This window comes from Eublepharis macularius, chromosome 2, assembly GCF_028583425.1.
Source record: "Eublepharis macularius isolate TG4126 chromosome 2, MPM_Emac_v1.0, whole genome shotgun sequence".
In the NCBI taxonomy this organism is placed as follows: Eukaryota; Metazoa; Chordata; class Lepidosauria; order Squamata; family Eublepharidae; genus Eublepharis; species Eublepharis macularius.
Genome location: NC_072791.1, coordinates 212,278,789 through 212,301,726, shown reverse-complemented (window position 1 = coordinate 212,301,726; position 22,938 = coordinate 212,278,789). Strand labels below are relative to the sequence as shown.

General features: G+C 48.1%; 1 protein-coding gene across 1 annotated transcript in view; it reads left to right on the top strand.

Annotated features, from left to right (window-relative positions):
- Positions 1 to 22,938, top strand: part of PLEKHM3 (pleckstrin homology domain containing M3) — a 104,035-nt gene that overhangs the window by 21,598 nt on the left and 59,499 nt on the right. Inside the window, exons 3-4 of the mRNA XM_054972020.1 lie at positions 1,562 to 2,485; positions 19,504 to 19,649. Of these exons, the coding sequence (XP_054827995.1) occupies positions 1,562 to 2,485; positions 19,504 to 19,649 (1,070 nt within the window). The remainder of the gene's footprint in view (positions 1 to 1,561; positions 2,486 to 19,503; positions 19,650 to 22,938) is intronic.

Below are 22,938 nucleotides of genomic sequence, written 5' to 3'. Positions count from 1 at the left end.
TCCAAGATTGTTCCAGACTGTAGCATAGCGATGAAGTGGTTGGGTTGCTAATCAGTGCTCTGCTGGTTTGACTCCCACGACTGCCATGAGCTCAGCAGGTGGCTGTGGGTAAGCCAGTCCTCTCTGCCCAGCTCCCAGCTGTATTGCGGAGACAATAATACACTGACTTTGCGCGCTGCTCTGAGTGGGGCACTATTCTGTTTAGAAGAGCGGTATATAAGTTTTCACTGTTGTTATTATCCGTGGAGATGACCATCCCTTTCCCACTTTATTTCTGAAAAGTACTAGTTTTCCTATCATGGGACTGCATTGCTCAGTATATTCTGCTCTGCTGGAAATAGTTTCACTGGCAGTATGTCCAAGTTACTTCTAATATACTTTCTGATGTTCACGGCTGCAGAGAGATGTTGGAAAATGTGACTGGGAAAAGTTAAAAGATTAGGCCTCAAGAAGCAAATGGAACCCCGAATGCACAGAACCCCGAATACACAGAAACACAGAGCAGGGAGACCAAGGGTCATCTAGTCCAACCTCCTGCGCACCGCAGAATAGTCACAGTTATTTATTTATTTATTTATTTAATTACATTTTTAGACTGCCCTCCCCGTCAGATGGGCTCAGGGTGGTTTGACAACAAATTAAAAACAGTAAAAACATTACCTCCCTCCACTGCCCTAGTGACCCTTGCTCTATGCCCAGAGGAAGGCAAAAAACCTCCAGGACCCCTGGCCAATCTAGCCTGGAGGAAAATGCCTTCCTGACCCCTTCCTGAACATGACGTTCTCAGTTAGATGACTGGGTATTTCATGGGCTGACTTCACTCTCCCCCCCACCACTCTTTTGTGGATGATTGTTTCAGAATAAGTGTAGCATGTATACAATCTGTCTTTTGAAGGTCTTCAAAAAAGTATCCAGGTCCTGTGTTTCACCTACAAAGCACTGCATATTTCATATTGCTTCCTAGGCAGTTACTCCCCCTCCTTTGAACCCGTTCTGTATAGATCTGTGCAGGGCTTTTTTTCAGCCGGAATGTGGTGGAACGGAGTTCCGGCACCTCTTGAAAATGGTCACATGGCCAGTGGCCCCGCCCCCTGATCGCCAGACAGAGGAGAGTTTAGATTGCCCTCTGCGCATGGCATGGAGGGCGATCTAAACTCCCCTCTGTCTGGAGATCAGGGGGCGGGGCTACCAGCCATGTGACCATTTTCACTGCGGGCAATTTACATTTTTAAAAACTCCTCCCCTTGTTTCAGCTGACCCAAAGTGACGTCATTGTGTGGTCCTGGGAGCATGCGCGCACTTTGCACGTGCACATGTGGTACCCGGGGCGCCACCTCCCACCAGGAGTTGCCCCCTGTTCTGGCAGCCCACTGAGTTCCACCACCTCTTTTCCCAGAAAAAAACCCCTGGATCTGTGGCAGATTGACTTCTATGCAGACAAACCCATTCCCACCTCTCTGGACTACTGTGAAATTGGTGGGAATAACAGCCCATCTCCCAGACTGACCACTACAGGGAGAACTTGAAAGCATTTTATGTTTTGTTCTAAATTCTCTTTCAGAACACAAGGCAGCGTTCTCAAATATCTTGAAGAAAGGCTACCTAGAAATTAAGAACCATGATGGCTTTTGGCAGGCCTGTTATGCAGAGCTCTCTCCCTGCAAACTGTACCTGTATCACCTTGACAGAAGCGGCAACCAAACTCTTCCTACCATCTACCTGCTTGTGCATTTCCAAAGCATCAATGTGGAAACCAAGGTGGTTGACGCCGTTCTCTTCAACAACTCCCATCTCCAGCTCAAGGCGGAATCGCCGTGGGAAGCCTTGGACTGGGGACAGAAGCTTTGGGAAGCTGTGCGTTCTTCGGTGCCATCTTTCCTGAAGCCTCTGGGACAGGTGGAGAACGCGCAGAAGTTAGATAACGCTCAGTGTGGCCTCGCTCCGAATCCTGGCTCGTGGAAGGAACCTCCGGAATGTTTCCAAACGACTCCTTTGGCCCCAAACATGAAAGACTACCAAACTGTCCTCAAATCCGGGACTCTTTACAGACTGACGCTCCAGAATAACTGGAAAGCGTTCCATTTTGTGCTCAGCCAGTCTTTCTTCATGGCTTTCCAGCCTGGCGGGCTTGACGAAGACCCCATGTTCAGCTACAGCATTGACACGTGCCTCTCGGTCCAGGTGGATGTTCTAGACGATTGTGACTCTTGCTTTCAGGTGATCTTTCCTCAAGACGTGCTCCGCCTACGTGCGGAAACCCGCCCAAGAGCTCAGGAATGGATGGAGGCCTTGAAGTCTGGCGCCAATGCGGCTCGAAGCCTGGGTCCAAACCCGCAAGTGACGCTCCGAAACAAAGCCCAAGACCTCTCTAGTGGGAAAGAGCTGCGGAGCATCAAGCGCCATTCGGTGACCACCAGCTTTCTGAGCATCCTGACCACCTTGTCTTTGGAAAGAGGGCTGACGGCCCAGAGCTTCAAGTGTGCAGGTAAGCAAACACACAGAAGGTACGCAATGGCAGGGCATAAGAGCTCTCAGCTGACTTTCTCTTGATCTCAACCCCTTGTGGGACTTGTGCCTTTCTGTGTGGGACTTGTACGGACCTGTTCACGAATGCCTGTGCCAAGATTCATTTCAGGGCAGGGCAAGCGTGTAGTCTTGCGAACCATTCAGACTTGTATTCCAGTTTCTGTCCTGCTCAGCATCAGCTGACGTTCACTCAAGGGTATGGGCGACTGGGGAAAGTCCCTTCAGAGCATGTAGCAGGGGAAGCAGTGGCGTAAAGTCTCAGCCATGCAGAAGAGAGAGGAAGATTTATTCACCTCTTGCTGCCTGCGCGTGCATTCTTACCTTGGTCTTCCACCGAGGAACTTCGGGTTCTGCTTACCATTCTCCCCTTTCCCCGTTTTCTCCACACAAGAACCCTGAGCGTGGTAGGGCCCAAGGTCACCCGGTGAACTTCCATAGCCAAATGCCTGCGTTTCACCCATCCTAGTCTAGCTGCCGCACCAGCTGCTGTAGTGGTTCTGCAGAGCATAGTAGGCTGGAGCCAGCCGCGGTTTACCCAGAGTGCAAGGATGAGGGGCGTGCTGGGCAAGCGAGAAGGCAGCACTTGATGAGTCCCTTTTATTGGAAAGGTAAGCTTTAAAACCTGTTTGCCTGTAGCTCTAATTACAGGGTTTGCCTGTGAGAAAAGCACCAACCTTCTGAGTCGGGCATCGATCTTGGCAGACAGTTTCCAGAGCTTGCAGATCTCCCCTTAACAAGGCATTTGCACTTCTTCAGGCAGCCAGCAAAATAACACACAGACGAACTTTCCCCGTTGCTAACACCTTATGTCTTGAAATACCTTTGTTGTTTCATTCATCCTGGCTAATGCTTCTCACTTTGTTTCAGATTTCTGTAATCCAAGTCCTATTGCATTGCTTAGTAGGTGCTTCATCCTATGGATTGCATTGATTTACACTGTGTAATCTGCCTTGAGTCTCAGTGAGAAAGGCAGACTATAAAATATAAAATAAAATATAGGGAGTTTCCCAGAGCAGCAGTGGCTGGAGCAAATGACGGTGGCAGTAGAAATGGAACAGAAAGTGCTGTCCGCGCATAGAGTCCACTTAATCTCATATTGGCAGGCAGAGCCCATTGCAAGCCATAATGTTTCTGTTTTTTTAAGATGTGGCTATTGAGAGAGGCCTGATCCTGGGGAGAAACTGGGAAGGAAGCTTGTGCCCTGTTTGCTACGCCCAGGGTTGTAGCCATGATTTCTTCCAGCAGGGGGCAGTGTCAGTAAATTATTTTGGATTTTAAGGATAACCTATTTATGTCCAAGACGAGTAGCCGTGTTATGTCCAGTTAAGCCCAGTTCAGGCAGAAAGATTCCCCCCCCTTTTCTTTTGCCGCTACTCATTCCCTATACACCCTAAACAGAGAAATGTAGTGGAAACTAAGTGTACCCAATTCAGCCATCAACATAACAGGCAAACAAGTCATGCCGTTCTGTTAGCAAAAATCAGCCGGGCACATCTTCACGGAGCCCTAGTGGCAAGTCCATCTTATCTTATTTATTTACATTATTTATAGTCTGCCCTTTTCACCAAGACTCAAGGCAGGCGTGATGCCCTCCTGGCCAGGGGAGCCACCCCCCAGGGATGTGCCCTGGTGTATCCACGTTGTCGAAGCCACACTCCAGAGATGCCGAGGTTGCCCTTTTTATTGATTTGCTCAGTTCTGATCACTTTCCAAGGTTTACTGTCACCATGCAGCTGGGCTGGTTTGTCCTGTAGTACCTCCACCTGCTTTCCCCCAGGTTCTCAGGCCTGCTTCCCTGCTGAAGCCCTTTTCCTGGTCCCGGTAGCTCCTCACTCTGGCCACCTCCTCTTCTGGCAGGGTTGCCACCACCCGTAGCTAGGCCATCTCCCCAGGCCTGGCCCAGTGGTGGTTGTGGCCTCTCGTCCAGTACTGCCACTTTTCTGGTCCAGGGGGGTCCTGGGCCTCTGCCCACTGTGGAGAGCTCAGGCCAGCTGTGTGCTCTCCTTCCCAGTTCCTAGCTAGTCCCAGCCAGGCACTTCCGTGCTTACCTCCTTCGTCTGGGCTCTTTTATCCTCCTCCTCCTGGATCTGCCCAGATCCTGCTGCTCTGGGCCCGCATCTGAGTAGGCCTTTTCTCCCAAGGAGGCCTTTGCCTTTGCATAGGCGTTTTCTCCCTCGGAAACGGGCCCTGGTTGCGCTGCCTCCTGACTGCTCCTGCCCTGCTCTTACCGAGCCTCCAGGGCTCCTCTTTCTGCCCTGGACCAGGGCTCCTAGCATGCTTGGAGCAGTGCCCATGTTCCTCCCCTTCTCCCCTGGGGCTCAGGTGCCCAGGAGCATGGCAGCAGGTTACACAGGGTAAATCAATGCAATCAGTAGGCTCTGATATGCAGTGTAAAAGGACTAGGAGTGCAGAAACCTCGATCTCCTCCCTCGTCGTCTTCTGCCTCCAGCCTCTTAAGATCTTCTCCTGTTAAAGGAAAACTTCAGAATGCTTGGTGGGGTGGGGGGTGCGGGAGCTGGTGAAGGGGCGGTCTTGTTTCAGCTTGGATGGAAGAGAAGGAGGCTTGCTCTGCTTTCCTTATCTCGGTAATGGGCTCATTGCAAACAGGCTGCTGGGTCTGGATGCAGAGGAGTTAGCCGTGTTAGTCTGTGGTAGCAAAATCAAAAAGAGTCCAGTAGCACCTTTAAGACTAACCAACTTTATTGTAGCATAAGCTTTCGAGAATCAAGTTCTCTTCGTCAGATGCCTGATACAGAGACTGGTCAAATATAGAAGAGGAGGGGGGGGGAGGGGAGGAGAGAGAAGATGCAATTAGGGGGGGAGAGGGAGGATGCTTTTGGTTTTTGTTTTGTTCTGGTTGCATCTTCTCTCTCTTCCCCTCCTCCCCCCTCCTCTTCTATATTTGACCAGTTTCTGTACCATGCATCTGACGAAGAGAACTGTGAGAACTGTGGCATCACGCTAGCTGAGGTCCCTCCCCTTCCCCGGCTCTGCTCACAGATCTTCAGGAATTCCCCCAACCCGGAGCTGGCAACTCTGCTGTGTTTGGAGAAACGAAGGGTGCATAAATAACCCCAGGACGACAGAACAGCTTTTAGTGCCAAACAGGTCTTGAACCCGGTATTTCCACGACAAACCTCTTGCCCTCCAACCAGCCTTTACTTATTGCATAGCCTAAAATCACTCCCAACTCTGCAAATACAAGGACTGCCATATTTGCTGTCCTTCTGATCTCAGCTGGCAAGAGCCCTGTACGTCCCAGTTGGTGCTGGGGGCCCTTCAAAACTACTGCTGGATTTTATATTTTCACAAAAAGTAATAGGCTGTCTTTTTTCCAGTAGCCTTGGGTGTAGCTGGAAATTGGGGTGGGGGGGGGATTTGCATCCACCACTGATGCAACACCTCTGCTACATTTTAAGACTTTTCTTCTTTGTTTATTTAACTATTACCCTGACCCTCCCCCCACATACATATTGGGGAATCAGGCCCCCAGTCCTATCTTCAAGGGGTATATCCTGGCCTAGTGCTGGCTGCTGGCAGGAGGGAAAACCCAGAAGTGCTGTAAGACGCACCAGAAACTCCGGCAATACCATCGTTTCTGGCAATTTCTAGAGCCACCCTATGTCACTTCCAGGTTTTCTTTGGGAGTCACATGACAACCTGGCTGATGTTGCTGGATTTTTTTAATATCCTGCCACTGCTTGAGAAGAGTAGCAGGCAGTTAAGGCTGCCAGCCTGAGCTGGCACAGCTCTCGCAGGGGCACAGAATGAGGTTGCTTGAGAAACTCCTGGAGATTTGCAGGATTTGAGTCTAGTTAGGGCTTCCTTTTTGGGAAAAGAGGTGGTGGAACTCTCAAGAGGGAAATGAGGGAGAAACACATGCACCCCCCTTACAAAACAGCCATTTTCTCCAGGGGAACTGATCTCTATCTGGAGATCGGGGGGCGGGGCCACTGGACACGAGAGGTGCCGGAACTCCGTTCCACTGCGTTCCCGCTGAAAAAAAGCCCTGAGTCTAGTGGCACCTCAGAGACCAGCAAGATTTCCAGGATAGAAGCCTTCAAGAGTTAGAGCTCAGAGGTATCTGATGAAGGGAGCTTTGACTCTCGAAAGCTTATATTCTGGAAAACGAGTTGGCCTCTGAAGTGTCATTGGACTCAAATGCTGCTATTCTGCTGCAGACCAACATGGCTGCCTACCTGGCAACTATCCTGAAGATTTGGGGGTGGAGCCTGGAGAGGGTGGGGTTTGAGCAGAGGTGGGAGCTCAACAGAGATGTGGTGCCATAGAGACCACCCTCCAAAGCTGCCATTTTCTCCAGGGAACTGACATCTGTGGTCTGGAGACCAGGTATAATTCTGGAAAAAACTCCAGGATGTACCTGGGGGTTGATTGCCTTTCCACAAAGAGCTGAGGGTTGATTCCCACCCCCACCCCCCCGGGTTCTGGTGCACATGTCCCAAGGCTGAAAGTACACATGTTGCCTGCCTCGTTCAGACAAAATGGCAACCACATGTATCAAGAGAATTGCATGTAGTGCATTCTCCCCATACATACAGCCTTGGAAAAGAAGTTATGCGCTGGTACGGTCTGCTGTCTTACCAGCCTGCCCCGATTTTTCCCCTCTTCTCACTACTCCCCGGCCCCTCTTTTGTTCTACTGAAGAAGAGTTCTAGCAGACTCACTTTGTTGTCATGTATTAGTTGAACCGTACTGTTGCACTCCACGACCACTGCTCATGGACCAAGGCCCCTGCCTCCAAGTTTTGGCCGGGCCCAGCTTTGTATCCCCAGCACCATGTTGGCTTTCTGTGCTGGTCGTTTCTAGTGGTAAATTTGACCAAAGAGGAGTCTTGCGCAAGCGCCTTAGGGTCCGAGTGGGAATCAAAGAGGAGCTGTTGATTTGCTCCTACGGGAGCTCTGCCGTAATTCTTATCCTCCCACGTGCCTAGGAAGTGCTGGAGCATTTTCAATAGGCTCTTGATGCTTTTCCAGTGTTCACCTAAGAGGGGACTGTACACTTCCTAGATCGCGCTGATATTTCTTCCCACGAGAGAGTGTGTGTGGGGATAGCTTATGTGATTTACATGTTAGCAGACCTCCTCGGTCCTCTCGCAGGTATCTTGCACAAACAGGCGCATCTTTTGCTGATGCAAGAGTAGAAGTGGAACTGATGAGTGGGATCCGCGCCCCCTGTCTCCCTCTGGCCAGTAGGGAAGGGGCAAGGAAGCATTTCTGAGGTTCCCGAAGGGAAGAGCAGAATCTGGAGCTAGTTAAATCCCGACAGTAGTCCTTGTAAGTAAGAATGGCTCCAAACTGACTTCCTGGTCACATTAAAGCTCAGGAGCAGCAAGTCCCCACTGTGTGGTTGTGGGTCAAAAGTAGTTGCCGGGCTTCTGCGTTGTATCTTTTCTCCCCAGGTTTAAAAGCTGGCTGCTGATTTAACTTCACGGGGGTGGCTGTTTAACCTAGCCGGCCTGCTGGTGGTGGTTGGGCCTGGTAGGCCTCAGGTCTGCCTCTTCCCGCTCTCTGCCCACAGGGCACCCACCCGCACCCCCACAGCTGCAAAAAAGAGGGGCGAGCTTTGTGGAGGTAAGGAGGGGGGGAGGAGGAGGAGGAGGAGGAGAAAAGTTTTGCTGCAAATTCTTCAGCCCTTTAGTGCAAATTCCTGTAATTACCGTCATTGTGTCCCATCTGAATGGCCCATAAGGCAGCAGAAGCCTTTCCTAATTGAGACCTTACAGGAGGTACAAATCCCTCCTTTGTTCGGCCTGACAAATTAGTGCCAGAAAGTGGCAGGGTCCGAGTGGGAATCAAAGAGGAGCTGCACAAAGATGAGACTTAAGGCTACAGTAATAACCGCTCTTGTCCTGCCGGGGAAGGGGAGGGGGGGGGAAGGCAGTGTTCAATGGGGGGAAATGAAGGTTTTGTTTTGCTATGCATTCCCTTGACATGACGGTCCCTTAGGGCTGCTTTATTTATTTAGGAAAAGTGATTAAATAGTAATACAACAGCCTGCTATTGTCTCTCCCGCTGCCCCCCACCCTCCAGACCCCCCTTGGCTAATTGATTGACAATGAGACCTCTGAGAGAGGAGTTTGCTGGAAGGAATTGATGGGGAGAAGGGGTGTGTGTGTGTGTGTGTGTGTGTGTGTGTGTGTTTCTCTTGTTTTTTGTTCTTTCCCCTTTTCTTTCTTTGTCTCCGTTTGGGGAGGGGGGAGGGTTTGTGGGATTTTGGTCTTGCTTGAATTGCACTCTACATTTTCTCTCACTTTTTAAAAGATTTTTTTTTAAAAAGCTCCCAGACAAACAGCTGACGCTCAGAAGGGGGTAAAGAAGGACGTCTCTTTCGAGGAGTTTATCTTGGGCACCAGCGAGCATTTTCCAACCGCCCGTGAAAGCCAGGGCAGCCATGTCAGGCTGAGTGATAGGAGAAGAGAGGAAGGGGAATGCTGGTTATGGGCAGGGAATCAGAAAGGCCACTTTGAAAAAAGGAGCACAAGTCTTTTTTGGCCAGGGATCGAAGAACTTGAAGAGCCCCGGGGGATCAGACCAGCTGGTCCAGCGTCACACAGGGGCCAACCAGTAGCCACGGAGGGCCAGCAACCAGGGCGTAGAGGCCGAGGCCTTCCTTTGAAGTCGCCTCCTCGCTCTGGTATGCTGAGGGTTGCTGCCTCTGAATGTGGATGTCCCCTTCAGTCACCACGGCGAGTAGCCACTGATAGACCTGGCCTCCATGAATCCATCTCGCCCTCTTTTAAAACCATCTCTGCTCATAGCCATCGCCACGTCCCCTGGCAGCGAATCCCACAATTTAATTATCTTCTGCAGAAGTTCCTTTCGTCTGCCCCGTAGCATGGCTTCATTTACCTCTTTCTGCTATAACAAATGCCTTTTTTTTTTACTTCTGTGAATACATGTCATCGCTCAGAGGGATAGCCATTTTTCTCTGTTGCGGTCATGAGTCAGAGCTCACGTCATCAGGTGTACGAAATGTACATCCGTAGCTACGGCTGTACATTTTATGTATCTGATGAAGTGAGCTCTGACTCATAAAAGTGCACACTGGAATAAATTTTATTAGTCTTCAAGGTAGTTGCCTGGTATCCTCATCACATCCGATCCAGATGGGTTAGGACAGGGGTTCCCAACATGGTGAGGTTCCCAACAGTGGGTGGGGCCAGGTGATGCTTTTTCCCAGCAGGTCTACTGATTGGCCACTGGAGATCTGGCTGGTTGTGCAGCTTAAAAGGCATCCTGTTAAACAAAGCTTCTGCCTGAAATGTTGAAAGATTACTAGTAGAATTCTGCATAACCTAGCTCCCTGACATTTTGTGGTCGGCTCCATCTCCTGTAGCAGCCATTTGTTGCTGTGCTCACAGTCCTGTGTCAGAACTTCAAAAATGCCTGCAGACTCAAAAAGGTTGGAGACCCCTGGTTTAGGATCTTAGGATATGGCCCTGAGCAATTTAAAGTTATTTCGGTAGTAGGGTTACTTTTGGTATAACGAGAGAGCCTGTGGCATATTTGCTTGCTGTCCTTCCATCCATGGATTTATTTAACCACAAGCCTTTTTTTAATGAATTCAGCTATACTATTGAAGGATACTTTCTATGGCAAGGAATTCTGTAAACAAGCTCCAAAAACATATTCCTTTTACATATGCTCTAAAGGGAATTATAAGTAAAAATTGTTCTGGCTTTAGAGGTGTTGGGGACCCGTGTGAAACTTTATGGAGGAGCTACAGTAATGTTAGTGGCAGGACTGGTGTTAAGACATGCAGCAGTATGGTCCAAAGAATGTTTACTCAGAAGTAAGTGCCAAAGACGTCCAGCGGGACTTACTTCTTCGAGTTTGCTTAAAACGGCAACCTCAGCACTGCAGGAGGAAACGAACGTCTCATTGTATGTTTCGCTGGGTAAACATATAACGGAAGCCTTCGCCCACTGGTTTAGTCTCTCGTGAGTTCATACTATGGAACTCATCACTATATGACTTGTATGCTATTTTTATGTTGGTTACTTAAACGTTTTTGGATTTAAATGCAAAATGCTTCGTTCACACCCTGCGAAAAGCTTCCTGTTCCCCCGTCACATATTGCAGTAATCAGCAGGAAAGAAAGCGACCCTTAGAGAGAAACGAAAACCTCTTAAACAGAACGAACCCGGCAAGCCAAGTTCCCCTTCGGGAGAATCCACTTGGAAGCGAAGCCTTCGCTTACGTGGTTCTTTGGAGAAAATGGCTTCAGAGAGACAATGCATGACTTATGCTAAGCTAGTTGTCACCTGCAACGGGTGGCGAGTGTCAGGTTCGCTGGCTGCCCGCTGCAGTTGTTAGCTAGCTTAGCATAACAATGGTCTCTGTATTTTTCCTGATTAGATTCGAGTTTTGTCCTTACTTTTCACCTCGTAGTTCCTGCCTTTCTCATGTCTCCTCGGCCCTGCTGTCTTGCTTTACTTTCATAAAGTAAAGTGTGCCATGGAATCACAACCAGCTACTGCAGTTTCCCCCCTCGTGGGGTTTTTAAGGCAAGGCATGAGAAGAGGTGGTTTGCCATTGCCTGCCTCTGCATAGCAGCCCCAGTCTTCCATGGTGGTCTCTAGGGTTGCTAGCCTCCAGGTAGTGGCTGGAGATCTCCTGGAATTACAACCAGTCTCCTGGAGAAAATGGCTACTTGGGGGGGGGGGTGGACTCTATGGAATTATGCCATGCCAAGGTCCTTTCCCTCCGCAAACCTCACTTTCTTCAGGTTTCACGCCCCAGATCTCCAGGAATTTCCCAACTTGGAGCTGGCAACCCTAGTGGTCTCCCATCTGACTACTGACTGTCTTCTTAGTTTCTGAGGTATGACAAAATTGGGCTAATTTCACCTGTTAGGGCTGCTGGGTTTACTTGCATGTCTCTATGGGAAAAAGTCTGCATAGCGAGGATCGATTCATTGCATCTAAGGAAGCGGACCCTTGTCGAAGAAAGCTTTTGCAGGAACAAAATGTTGTCAGTCTTTAAGGCGCCACCTGTTTGTTTTTGCCGCAGTAGACTACTGTGACTACCCCATGGAATGATTGCCCAGTTCGAGTATGTATGAGAGGAGGGAAAAGATCTCTCCGTGCCTTAATGCTCTGTTAGAAAGAACCCTTCCTCTGCAGCTCAAGCACGTGAAAATTGTCCTTGCTCTCATTGGCTTGAACTCAGGCCAGAATTTCTGTGGGCACAAGGATTTCTGCCCACAGAGTATAATCCCCCCTTCCCGCCCCTGTGGCAACCTGGAATGCCCCCCAAAAAGTTCAGGGGAATGCAGAAGGCGGGGGAATGCAGAAAAATCGTGCTCTGTGGGCGGAAGACCTTGTGCCTGCAGAAATGCTAGTCTGGATCTGAGCCATTCTCATCTTCCGAACAGCGTTACTCCTGCATCCCTACCCCAGGCACATCCGGCAAGTGAGGAAACCCCTTTGGAAAGTGTTCCTCCTCACCTTGTGTCACCTTCTGTCATTATCAACAACCTTGCAGGTGTGAGTATGTGTGCGTGGGCAAGGTTGTGTGCAGGTTTTGCAAACCCGATGTTGTAAAAGGCCGGCAATAAAAAGCTAACTGGTTTCAAAGGTGAGGGTTTCCGCTGTAGTCCACTCACCTTTGCAAGATAACCAGGTGTAGTATTTTGTGCACAGATTTTTATTAGCTTGGATTTCAGAGTTTGCAAACATACCTTTGGGTAGGCTTTGATTTGTTTTCCTTGTTAAATGCAATGCAAATTGGGCAGCAGTAAGAATGGCAGCAAGAGATTGCCTGGCCATGGTTGCAGTTTACAAGGCAAAGCCTCTCGGGAGACTTTAATGCAGCAACGCACATGCCGTGCTCTATCCTTTCCCTTAGAAGTTAATTGTGCATACATATATCGGATCCTGTTATACAGAAATTATTCTGAAGATGCTTCCTTATATCTGTGGCTGCTTCTGCACACGTTGGATAATGCACTTTCAATGCTCTTTAGTGATCATTTAGAACTGGGAGTGATTCCGCACACGTTGGATAGAGCACTTCTAATCCTCTTTATAGATCATTTGGAACGGAGTTTTTTGTGTGCGGAACAAAAAATCCACCTCAAACGATTGATAAAGTGCATTGAAAGTGCATTATCCAACGTCTGCGGAATCAGCCAGGGTTTTCGTGTGTGAAACAAAAAATCCACTTCCAAAGGATTACTAAAGTGCATTGAAAGTGCATTATTCGATGTGTGTAGAAATGCCCTGTATCTGCTCAGCGCTACTCAAACATCATGTTCCTCAGGGACAAACTGCGCTGCTGTGTTTTCATTTCCCACTCCTGTGTCTGTATGATCAGATACGTGTTGTGTGATTTCTGTGCTGAAAACCTAATTCTCAGGTGTGGAGGGAGGGAGATTTGAATCGGGACTGCAGCACATCGGGAGAAAGTTGTAGACCTTCCCCACCGCGTTGCTTTCCTGGCCTTCGAAGGGTCCCAGGGTGTTTCTGCTGCTCTGAATCAGCCCCCTTCCATACCTGGGAATTAAGTTCCCAGCACAGATCTTGCAGGACGGGAGGAAAATGTAGCTAGGCCCTTGGAGCTCAGGGGCAGAGCCATGTGGCTTGTCCTCCACTGCTTTCTACCACTTTCCTGAGGAGCTGCTTCTTTTCTGATGCATCAGAATTTGGTGTGCCTGGGAAGAGAGGAGGCGAGAGGAAGCTCCATTCGCTGCCCTGCCCGGCCCGGCCTTTGCATCAGATGCCTCTTCCCAGAAGTGCTGTGGCAGGAACCGTTTATCCTTAACATGGCAGGTGTGACACTGAATGCTGGAGGTGAGAAGTTCGTCAGACATGACTTCCTCAGCTCAGAGCTGCCTGACGGGGTGAGGGTCAAGGGAGGAGGAAGCGCTGGGGTCCTCGACTTCTTGAATCAGCTATTCAACACGTTGCAGATTGGTATCCAGATACATGCTGGTGTTGCCCATTTTGCAAGCATGGGAATGCCAGAGGGTGCCACAGCCAGCCGAGAAAAGGCATTCCTTCCTCTCAGGAGGGAATCCTGCTTATAGCCTGGTGCTGGCTGTCTTGTCCTGGGTAAGCGCTTAAAAGACAGTTCACTGAAGAAAGCCCTTCTGGCCCATGAAAAAGGGACCCTCTCTGAATCAAACTACTTTAAATCAAATAACTAGGTGTTGTACAAAAAGTATAATCGGCGACATGTTGGAACCTTTGTTGTTTATACCTGATAACCAGGATTTTTTTTAAAAAAAATATTTTGGTAGACAGCTGGAATTCTATTTTTCTGAATATCTTTTTAGAATGTGTTTTTAATTTATTGTCTCTAAACATGACTCTCTCGGTTTAGAATTGCATAAGACTGGGTGATGGTCATGAACGATGTTCTAAAGAGATCTTTGTAAGATCTGTTGAATGGTTGAGCTTGGAAACAGTAAAGGACTTTTGTTTCCCTTTTGTTTTGGCCCTGGTGCTTGGAGAGACGCCTTTGGCAGAGGCAGATTATGCATTTTGAACTACCTGTGATTATTCTCCTGAAGTGTGCACACAAACACGACTGTATTAAAGGGGGAAGGATAACCCCAAGGAGAGCTCTTAAAATGACTGCTTCTTTGCAGTTTAATGTTGCATGCCTTGCCTTTGCCTTGGGAGAACTGTGTGTGTGTGTGTGTGTGCGTGTGTGTGTGTGCGTGTGTGTGTGTTCAAGAGTGGGTGTGGCAAAAGGAGCCCCCCTACCACTTAAGGTGCTTACCAGCAGCTCAACAAAGTAGGGGCAGGAGGAGGCCTTCATGGTGGAATGCTTATTGGGTGCTGAGCCACAGGCAAGAAAGGGGCCATCAGGAGCTGCAACGTGGCCTGGTGCGGCATGCCTAGGGTGGCCCTGGTTGGCTTGCACTGTCTGTGGGATCGAACACTGGGCAGGGCCAAGGGGAGCTGGGGGCTCGTGAGGGGACACTAGCACATATCGGGACACAACCTAAAAGGGCAGGTGAGGAAGCAACTGGGGCTGGACTGAGGGGGGGAGGAGAGGAGAGAGGAACACAGGAGCTGCCTTTCCAGCAGGCTGTGGCTGCTTTGTCTCTTCCACCCCTGAATAAAAGTGCAGACTTGATAGGCAGCCGGGCTCTGTCCCCTTATTGTACCAGCACTCAAAGAGACCCTGCTGCAGGCATGGCCCTTCTGTCTCTCCGTCACCCGCTAGCCTGCCCTGCCACCCCTCAGTTGCCCAATGGTCCCAGTCACCGTTAGCCCTTGACCTTGTGCGTGAACCTTATCCTGCCCCTTTCTGCTCTGCCTGACACTCCCAACTTCTTCGCTTACTGCTACTGGACCCTCCAGTGCAATCCCTGCACTGGTATCTCATAATCATTATTATTTTTCATTAGTCATTACTTTTTTATTACTCTTATGTGTCATGACACCTTCCTGCCCGCCTGCCTTCCGAACTGCCAATGGCAAGTTAGAAACTCTGGGTTGGATCCTAAGTAACACCAGCACATTGAAGCCTGTGGAGGGGGCCTTCCCTGCCTTCACCTCCCCCCCCCCAAATCCTGCTCCACAAAGTCGAGGATTTTGTGGTGTGAAGGTCAAAGTCGGGGTCTTCAGGAGGAGGAGGAAAGCGATCTCTCTCCTTTCTTCCGGCAACAAAAATGCCATTCTGTAAACGGCACCTTAGTATCCATCCCTATATTACAGGTAACTCTCTGGTTCAAGATCTCTTTGTCAAAACCCTGTATCCTCAGTCTGTTTGGGGTTCAGCCCAGATATTGGTACCTAAATGAATGTTTAACTCACGTAGAAGGTCCTGGGTTTAATCCCAGCCATTGTCAGCAAAAAGGATCAGTTAGTAAGTCAAGCGTGAAAGGCCTCTGCTGTGGAGACCTGGGAGAGCCACTGCAAGTGAGAACAGACAGTAGTGGTGGAAAGTGCCTCCACATTACATCCAACTTATGCCAACACTGTCAGGTTTTGAAGGCAAGAGATTTTATTTTATTTCAAATTTCTATTCCGCCCTCCCTGCAGGTGGGCTCAGGGCGGATAACAACCTATTAAAACACACTAAACATTTCATCTACATTAAAACTTTAAAACAGCAGCATATTTCTGTTAATACACATTTTAAAACAGGATGGTGGACAGCCTTCACAGGGAGGGTTAGAATTTTATACACCGCTTTTTTCAGGCCGGCGGAGGCCCAGCCTGAGCCATGTTCCTGGCGGAACAATTCTCTCTTGTGGAAGGATAATAGGTCCTGCTGGGCCTTGATCTCAGCAGACAAGAGCGTTCCACCAGGTGGCCCTGGCTCTCGTCGAGGCTAGGTGGGCCTCCTTGGGGCCAGGGACCACCAACAGCTGTTTGTCCCCTGATCGGAGTGTCCTCTGGGGAATATATGGGGAGAGATGGTCCGCACAGGGCCTTATCGGTCAATACCAGAACCTTGAATCTGATCCGGTACTCCACTGTCAACCAATGCAGCTCACGTAATATCAGTGTTATAGGCGCCTTATTTGGCACTCTTGTAATAACACGCGCTGTTGCCTTTTGTACCAGATGTAATCTCGAGGTCAGGCTCAAGGGCTGCCCCGCACAGAGCAAGTTACAGTAATCTAGCCTAGAGATGACCGTTGCCTGGATCACTGTAGTTAAGCCATGGGTTGGTAGGTAAGGGACAAGTTGCCTGGTCTGCCGCAGATGGGAAAAAGAGGATCTGACAACAGAACAATAGAAGTAGTTTGCCACTGCCTGCCTAGACTTTCTTGGGGGTGTTCTGTCCGAGTACTCACCATGGCCGACCCACAATAGGAAGAGATTGGGCTAGCCTGGGCCATTCAGGTTGGGGCAAGACTAGACGGTGCTGACTTTGAAAGATAAACAGGTCGACTCAGGACAAGGCAAGCTTCATGTGCCCAAGTTGGACTGTCTGAGCAGAGAGACGCTTGCTTACTCAGTGCAGGCAGGTTTCAGAGTGTCACTTACATCCCTAAAATTGGTGATGAGGAGAGAATATTTTCCATTAAATATAATGGTGTTAAAAAAAAAAATCGCCCAGGAGACAGTTGCACTCGAAGCGTTTGAATCCAGGCCGTGTGTTCTGCAAAAGCTCTCAGCCTTGTGCAGAAGCTCTGCCCCCATGTCTCTTTCGGTCGGGTCCTTCTTTATTTTTTTGCAAATAGCTTAATTGACGTCTGCTTCTGAATCACATTTATCACTGCGCATCACTTTGAACCTCGTCACATCAAAGGAATCAACTGCTTTCATAACTTGATATGAAGGGGGGGTCATAGAAATAAATGCCCTTGTAGTATAAAACCTGGAAAGGGAAGAAAGCACAAAATGTGTACGGTTTTATAGTTCAACGTGTTGGGTGGTGGGGGTGAGAGAGAGAGAGAGAAGTGGCCGCAGCAAATGGGAAACCGTTTTCTTGGTTTGGCATTGTTCTTCTGAATTAAAATTTTCTTTATTTAAACTATAAACTACACACCACAACACAATAAACAACAAACATAGAGAACAAGAAAAAACACACAATTCTAAACATAACACACTAACAATACATATATCTATAAAATTAAGAGGAAAAGAGAGAAAAAAACCCTAAATTACACTACAAGTTGCATTCCGATTTTCTCCGCGACAAGTATATATCATTTCTAGAGTCCTACTTATTCTAAGTTAGTCACAAAACCCCTCTTTTTTTCTATTGTTCCTGTTTCTTAATCCATAAATCCAGATGTCATCAAATCCTTGTTAACTATTTCATGCAAAAAGTCTATTAACGGTTTCCATTCAGTCAAGAAGTTAACTAATGTCCTTTCTCTAATTAATGCAGTAAGTTTTGCCATTAACGCAAACTCCAAAACTTTCGTCAACCATTCCTCCACTGTAGGCAATGTTGTAGTTTTCCACTTTTGTGCATAAAATACTCTTGCTGCTGTAATAAAGTATAAGAACAGAAGAAACTTTTTTCCAACTGGCTGCCCATTATTCCTAACACAAAAGTCTCTGGTTTCAGCTGAAGTTTAATTTTCAAAATCTTCTGAATTGGTGATTGTATCTGCAACCAAAAACTCTTTGCTTTCTTACATGTCCACCACATATCAAAAATGTCCCTTTGTGTTTAGCGCATTTCCAACATACATTTGACGCCCCCTTATACATTCTATCCAATTTTTCAGGAGTCATATACCAATGATACATCATTTTGTAAAAATTTTCTTTAATACAGGAGCTTAATGTAAATTTCAGCCCTTGCGTCATTCTTCTAAAGTTTGTCGTTTGTAAATCACTGAGCTACCCAGGCTGTTTCCACACGTCTTACCTGCCTGCAGAACAGTGTGCGAAAGACCCAGAAGTCTTCTCGCGCAAAATCGTGCCAGGAAGACACTGTTATCCGGAAGTTTTGCACAATGTTCCGCAGGCAGGTAAGACGTGTGGAAACGGCCCCAGCCTCTTGTGCACAGTATACTTTGCGACCCAGGTCAAAAATGTGTTGTCAAGGAAATGGAGGGCAAGTTACAACTCAAGTGATAAACAGATGGTTATGCTGCACGAGAACAGGTTTAGCAGACTTTGCTTGCCTGAAAGGGGTCATGTAGTAAAGAGGAAGAAGAGGGCCTTCAAGTAATGCAGAATGCTGAATACAACATGATATAGAATTTGAGTTTTAAAAGCACTGGTTTCTAGTCCTCATGGTTTCTAGTTGTCTCGCTTTGAAAACATGTATGCCATTGCTGTGAGAAGGTCCCTGTTTTACAGTGAATGTGCTCTCCAGTCGAGTTCTCACCTTTGCATACTAATCATCTGCAGCCATATTGCCAGTCGCCCCCATTCCCCAAAGAGAGATCTGTGAAAACTCAAATAATCTGGTTTGGAAAAAAGCAGATCTAATGCTTTCTTGGCTGAAAGGGGTACCATGAGTATTTTCAGCCTCACTACATACTTACCGAGTCAGATCAGGGTTCTCAGGTATGCATGTTCTGCAGCTGAAATTGTGCACATTTCCGTTTTCGGACAAAATGGTGATCACTCATATTGGGTTGATTGTGTGTAGCATGCACTCTTGATACGCACAGTTGTTGGGCTTGCAATACATGTGACCATAACAACTGAAACAGTCTAGAATTTATGCATAAAAACTAAAGGAACAGGTCACTGATTTGTATATTTGATTACCACAATTTGAATTTCTTGAAGCTGTATTTAATCTCCATGATGCTTGCTTTGGACCTTTTCTTAGCAGAGTGTATGACCTCTGGTGGTTGGTGCATACCGAACACAACTAGAACAGAAATAACTTCTTATTGGTAGACATTTACTAGCTTTCTGCTAAGAACATCCTTCTCCAACCCTCCAGTTTGCTAAAAGTCTGATGCCAGATTTGATTTCTAAAACAAATGGAGCAAGCTCCCTAAACAAATGCAGTGTTCTAACACTAGAGATGGTCATACACGTTGTGTAGTGGGGATTGAGGGAGTGAGAGAGAGAGTGGTTATTACCAAAGGGGAATAACAATAACAATAATAACAGCACTTATATACCAATCTTCTAGACAGATTAATGCCCCATTCAGAGCAAAGTCAGTGTTTTTATCATCCCTGGGACTAAGAGGAGTGGCTTGCCCAAGGCCACCTACTTCAGTGGTAGTAGTGGAATTTGAACTAGCAGAGCGCTGATTCACAACCCAACCACTTAACCACTGTGCAGGAGCACTCAGGAGGAGAAGAGGGAAGCTTATGAATTTCTGGGTGCTTTTTCTACATGTGAATCTATTTATGGAGAAACCTCCCTCAGTGTCACTCCATAGGGCCAAACTACACAGTACAGTCCTAAGTTCCACCACCTCTTTTCTCAGAAAAAAAGCCCTGTGTAGTACCGAAAATGCATCTTAATGTGGTCTTAGGGAATCTTATGTCTGAGATTTAAGATGTAAGAATCCAGCCTTTTTTTAAAACAATAATCTTGTCTTTCCCCCTCATTGGCAGGCTGTCAGCGTTCCATAGGCCTATCCAACGGCAAAGCAAAGGTGTGCAGCTACAGTGGCTGGTATTACTGCTGCACTTGCCACGTGGACGACACCTTTCTCATTCCTGCGCGGCTGGTTCATAACTGGGACACTTCAAAATACAAGGTAAGAAGTCAGTTTGGCAACAGTACTATCAGGAGTGTCCTCTCCATGACCTTAATAATGAGTAAAAATAGAAGGTAGACGTGAGCCTTGGAACTCTGGACACATTTCTGTTTTAGCACAAGTTTTCATGTGCTAAAGTCTGTTTCATCAGGTGCACCTGGTAGGTCCTTTACCAGGTAGATGTTTATATTTGAGGTTATAAAGTTTTTTTTTTTAAAAAAAGGCTCATCAAAGGGTCACAACAGTATGTTGGATTCTCAAAAGCGTGGTAAGGTTAGAACTGGATCCCTTCTGGGTCAAGAACTTGAGGCGTGAACTGGGAAGTCACCAGTTCATATGTCACCTCCGTTACGAATTTTCTGGGAGGCTTTTGGCAGAAGTCAGACAATGGGGGGAAAAGCGGACAGGAGGAAAATGTATTCATTTGGAATGTGGTGTTGCGGGAGAGTTTTACAGATACCGTCGACAGCCAAAAAGACAAGCCTGAGTTCTCCCTAGAAATGAAAATGACGAAACCGAGGCTCTCATACTTTGGACACATCATGAGAAGACAAGACCCCCCCACCTAGAAAAGTCAATAAGGTGGAAGGCATTGAAAAAGAGGAAGACCCAATGTGGGATGGCTGGACTCAATAAAGGAAGCCACAGCGCTCCGTTTGCAAGACCTGAGCTAGGCTGTCAGTAAGAGAAGGTTTTGGAGGTTGTTAATCCACAGAGTTGCCATGAGTTGGAAGTGACTTGACAACACATCACACACACACTTCAGCAGACACCCCCACCCCCTCGTGTGAAGGTACTTATTCAAAGTACTGTGAAGTACTTTGAATAAAGCACAAAATAATGCTGATTTAGTTCTGGGTCTTCCAATTGCTATTGAATTGGATTATTAATTTAGCTGTTGCTAGTAAACCCCTGCAGCCGTAGAATGCATTCCTCTGTGTTTTTAGCGTTAATGCTTAGACTTACCAGATAGGGCCACGTTTGGCATGGCCTCAGGAGATCTGTGAAGAAAGCTCCTGCTTGATTTTTTTTAATTCTGTTGTGGTGGGTCTTAATTGCAGGGCTTTTTTCCTGCCAGAACGCGGTGAAACAGAGTTCCGGGACCTCTCGAAAGTAATCACGTGTCTGGTGCCCCAGCCCCTGATCCCGTTTCCTCCCCATTTGCAGCCCAAGGCACCTGGCTCTTTCGCGGCACGCTGAGCCTCAGCGTCGGCGAAACAGGACTGGGCCCCACGGCCCAGCTTGCCGAGGAGGGGCTGCCTCTACTGCCATTTTCTGGAGCGCTTCCCCCAGCTGGAGGCAGAAGGGAGCTTCCCCGTCTGTGAGAGTGTGCCGGGCAGCGAAGCTGCAGGAGAGGCCAGTCAGTGCAGAAGATTTCCTGTCCCGGGCATGGAGACCAGGCGCTGGCACTTCCCCTTCCTGGTGTTCCTCCACTCCCGCACTGCTCCCAGGCAACCTGAGCTTGCTCAAGCCAGAACGCAACTGACATTGTGGATGCCGTCCCTGGCCAGCCAAATGGTGAATCTGCCCATCCCTTCCTTGTTCCCTGCACTCCCCGCAGGTCTTGCTTGGAGGCGTCTCTCCAGCCACGGCTTGCCTGCCTTTCTTCCTGCTCAACCCCCCTGCAGGCAAGGGTGAGGTTGGGGGAGGAGAGGGTTTTCAGCAACGTATAATGCCGTAGAGTTAAGGTTGCCAGCTCCAGGTTGGGAAATCCCTGGAGATTTTGGGAGTGGAGCCTGAGGAGGGTGGGGTTTAGGGAGGAGCTTCATCAGGGTATAATGCCATGGAGTCCTCCCTCCAAAGCAGCCATTTTCTCAAGGGAAACTGATCTCTGTGGCCTGGAGATCAGTTGTGATTCCGGGATATCTGTGCCTGCCTGTGCCACCTGCCGTGCCAACGGGGCGGCCAGCTCACAGCTCCTGCTGCGGCTGTTGGCCAAGGAGCGCGCCAAGCTGGTGACGGTGGCATGGGCAGCTGCGCTGGAGGGCTGCCATGTAAGGGGCAGGGAGGCAAGCGGGCCTGAATCGTGGGAGCGCTGCCAGGGGGCGGCCGCGCCCTGCATGATGATGTCATTTCCATGAAGTGACATCATCACATGGTCCGGGAGCATGTGAGCACGCAGTGCCAAGGGCGCCTCCTTCTGCCGAGAGTTGCCCCAGTGCTGGCAACCCACACTACGCCACTGAGATCCACCACCTCTTTTCCCAGAAAAAAAGCCCAGCTTAATTATGTGCACATAATCCAGAATATGGCCAAGACACAGGTAGTGGAGGGCTTCAGCATTTCCCCAGTGCTATTTTGCAGACCTCAGTCCCTCTCCTTTCCCATACCCCCGTTGTTGTTTGCCCGTGTGGACTAGCACAAAATGTATAATTCCCTTTACAACAAACAACAGCTTCTGAGGGTGGGGCTAAATTTGGGAAAACAGCAGGGAGGAAAAGAGTTGGATTCCTCCCCAGGCTGGTTCCTCTCCGCCACTCCTGGCCATGTTTCTTCCTCTGTTAGTACAAGATAGACACAATGGCGCAAACTCAGCTGTTGTGATGGAAACAACTTGGAACAGAGTGATGATCTCTCAAGGACTGACATCTAAGTGCGGCTCGATGCCAGCTTTCTACCAGAAGGGTGACGCTAACCAGTTTTCACAGTCAGCTTCTTGCTTACTAGTTCATGATTGTTCCAGTTTTTGCCATGCCAAAATGTAACATGGAAGTAGTATTTCAAACTTTTTTTAAAAACCTTCTCAATTTCGAATGTAAATAGTAGTAACAAATGTCTTGCAACTTTGGCACTGTTTAATCTAAGTACAGAAGGAACTGAGTGGTACGTCTGTGGGCTTTCCTTGCTGGCTCTCATTGCTGCTACCAGATGGAAATTAAAGCCTGTTGCTTCTCTCTCCAGCTATTCTGGGGTGTGTATAGAAATCAACGTATGCCCCCTAGCATGGACCTTATTTGGTAATGTTGATACAGCGAGGCATGGCTTTTGATTTGTTTCTTCGGAGTTCCCTGTGCATGTGTAATGTTAGGGGTGTCATACGTATCTTCCCATTGACTGGCTAAACATCTGATTCATTCTGAAAGATACAAATTTAGCAAAGAGCTGAAGTTGGTGAGTCAGTATACTGCTGAATTAAGAAACTTAGTGTATGGTATTTAACCTCCTATTGAGAATGAACTCTCATTCTGTATACTTAGCAGACCTGAGTTCCCTAGAACAGGTAAAAAGTGCGGTTTTTCATTGTTTTACTGTCTAATTGGATACCACAGACAAAAGCTTAGAAACATTG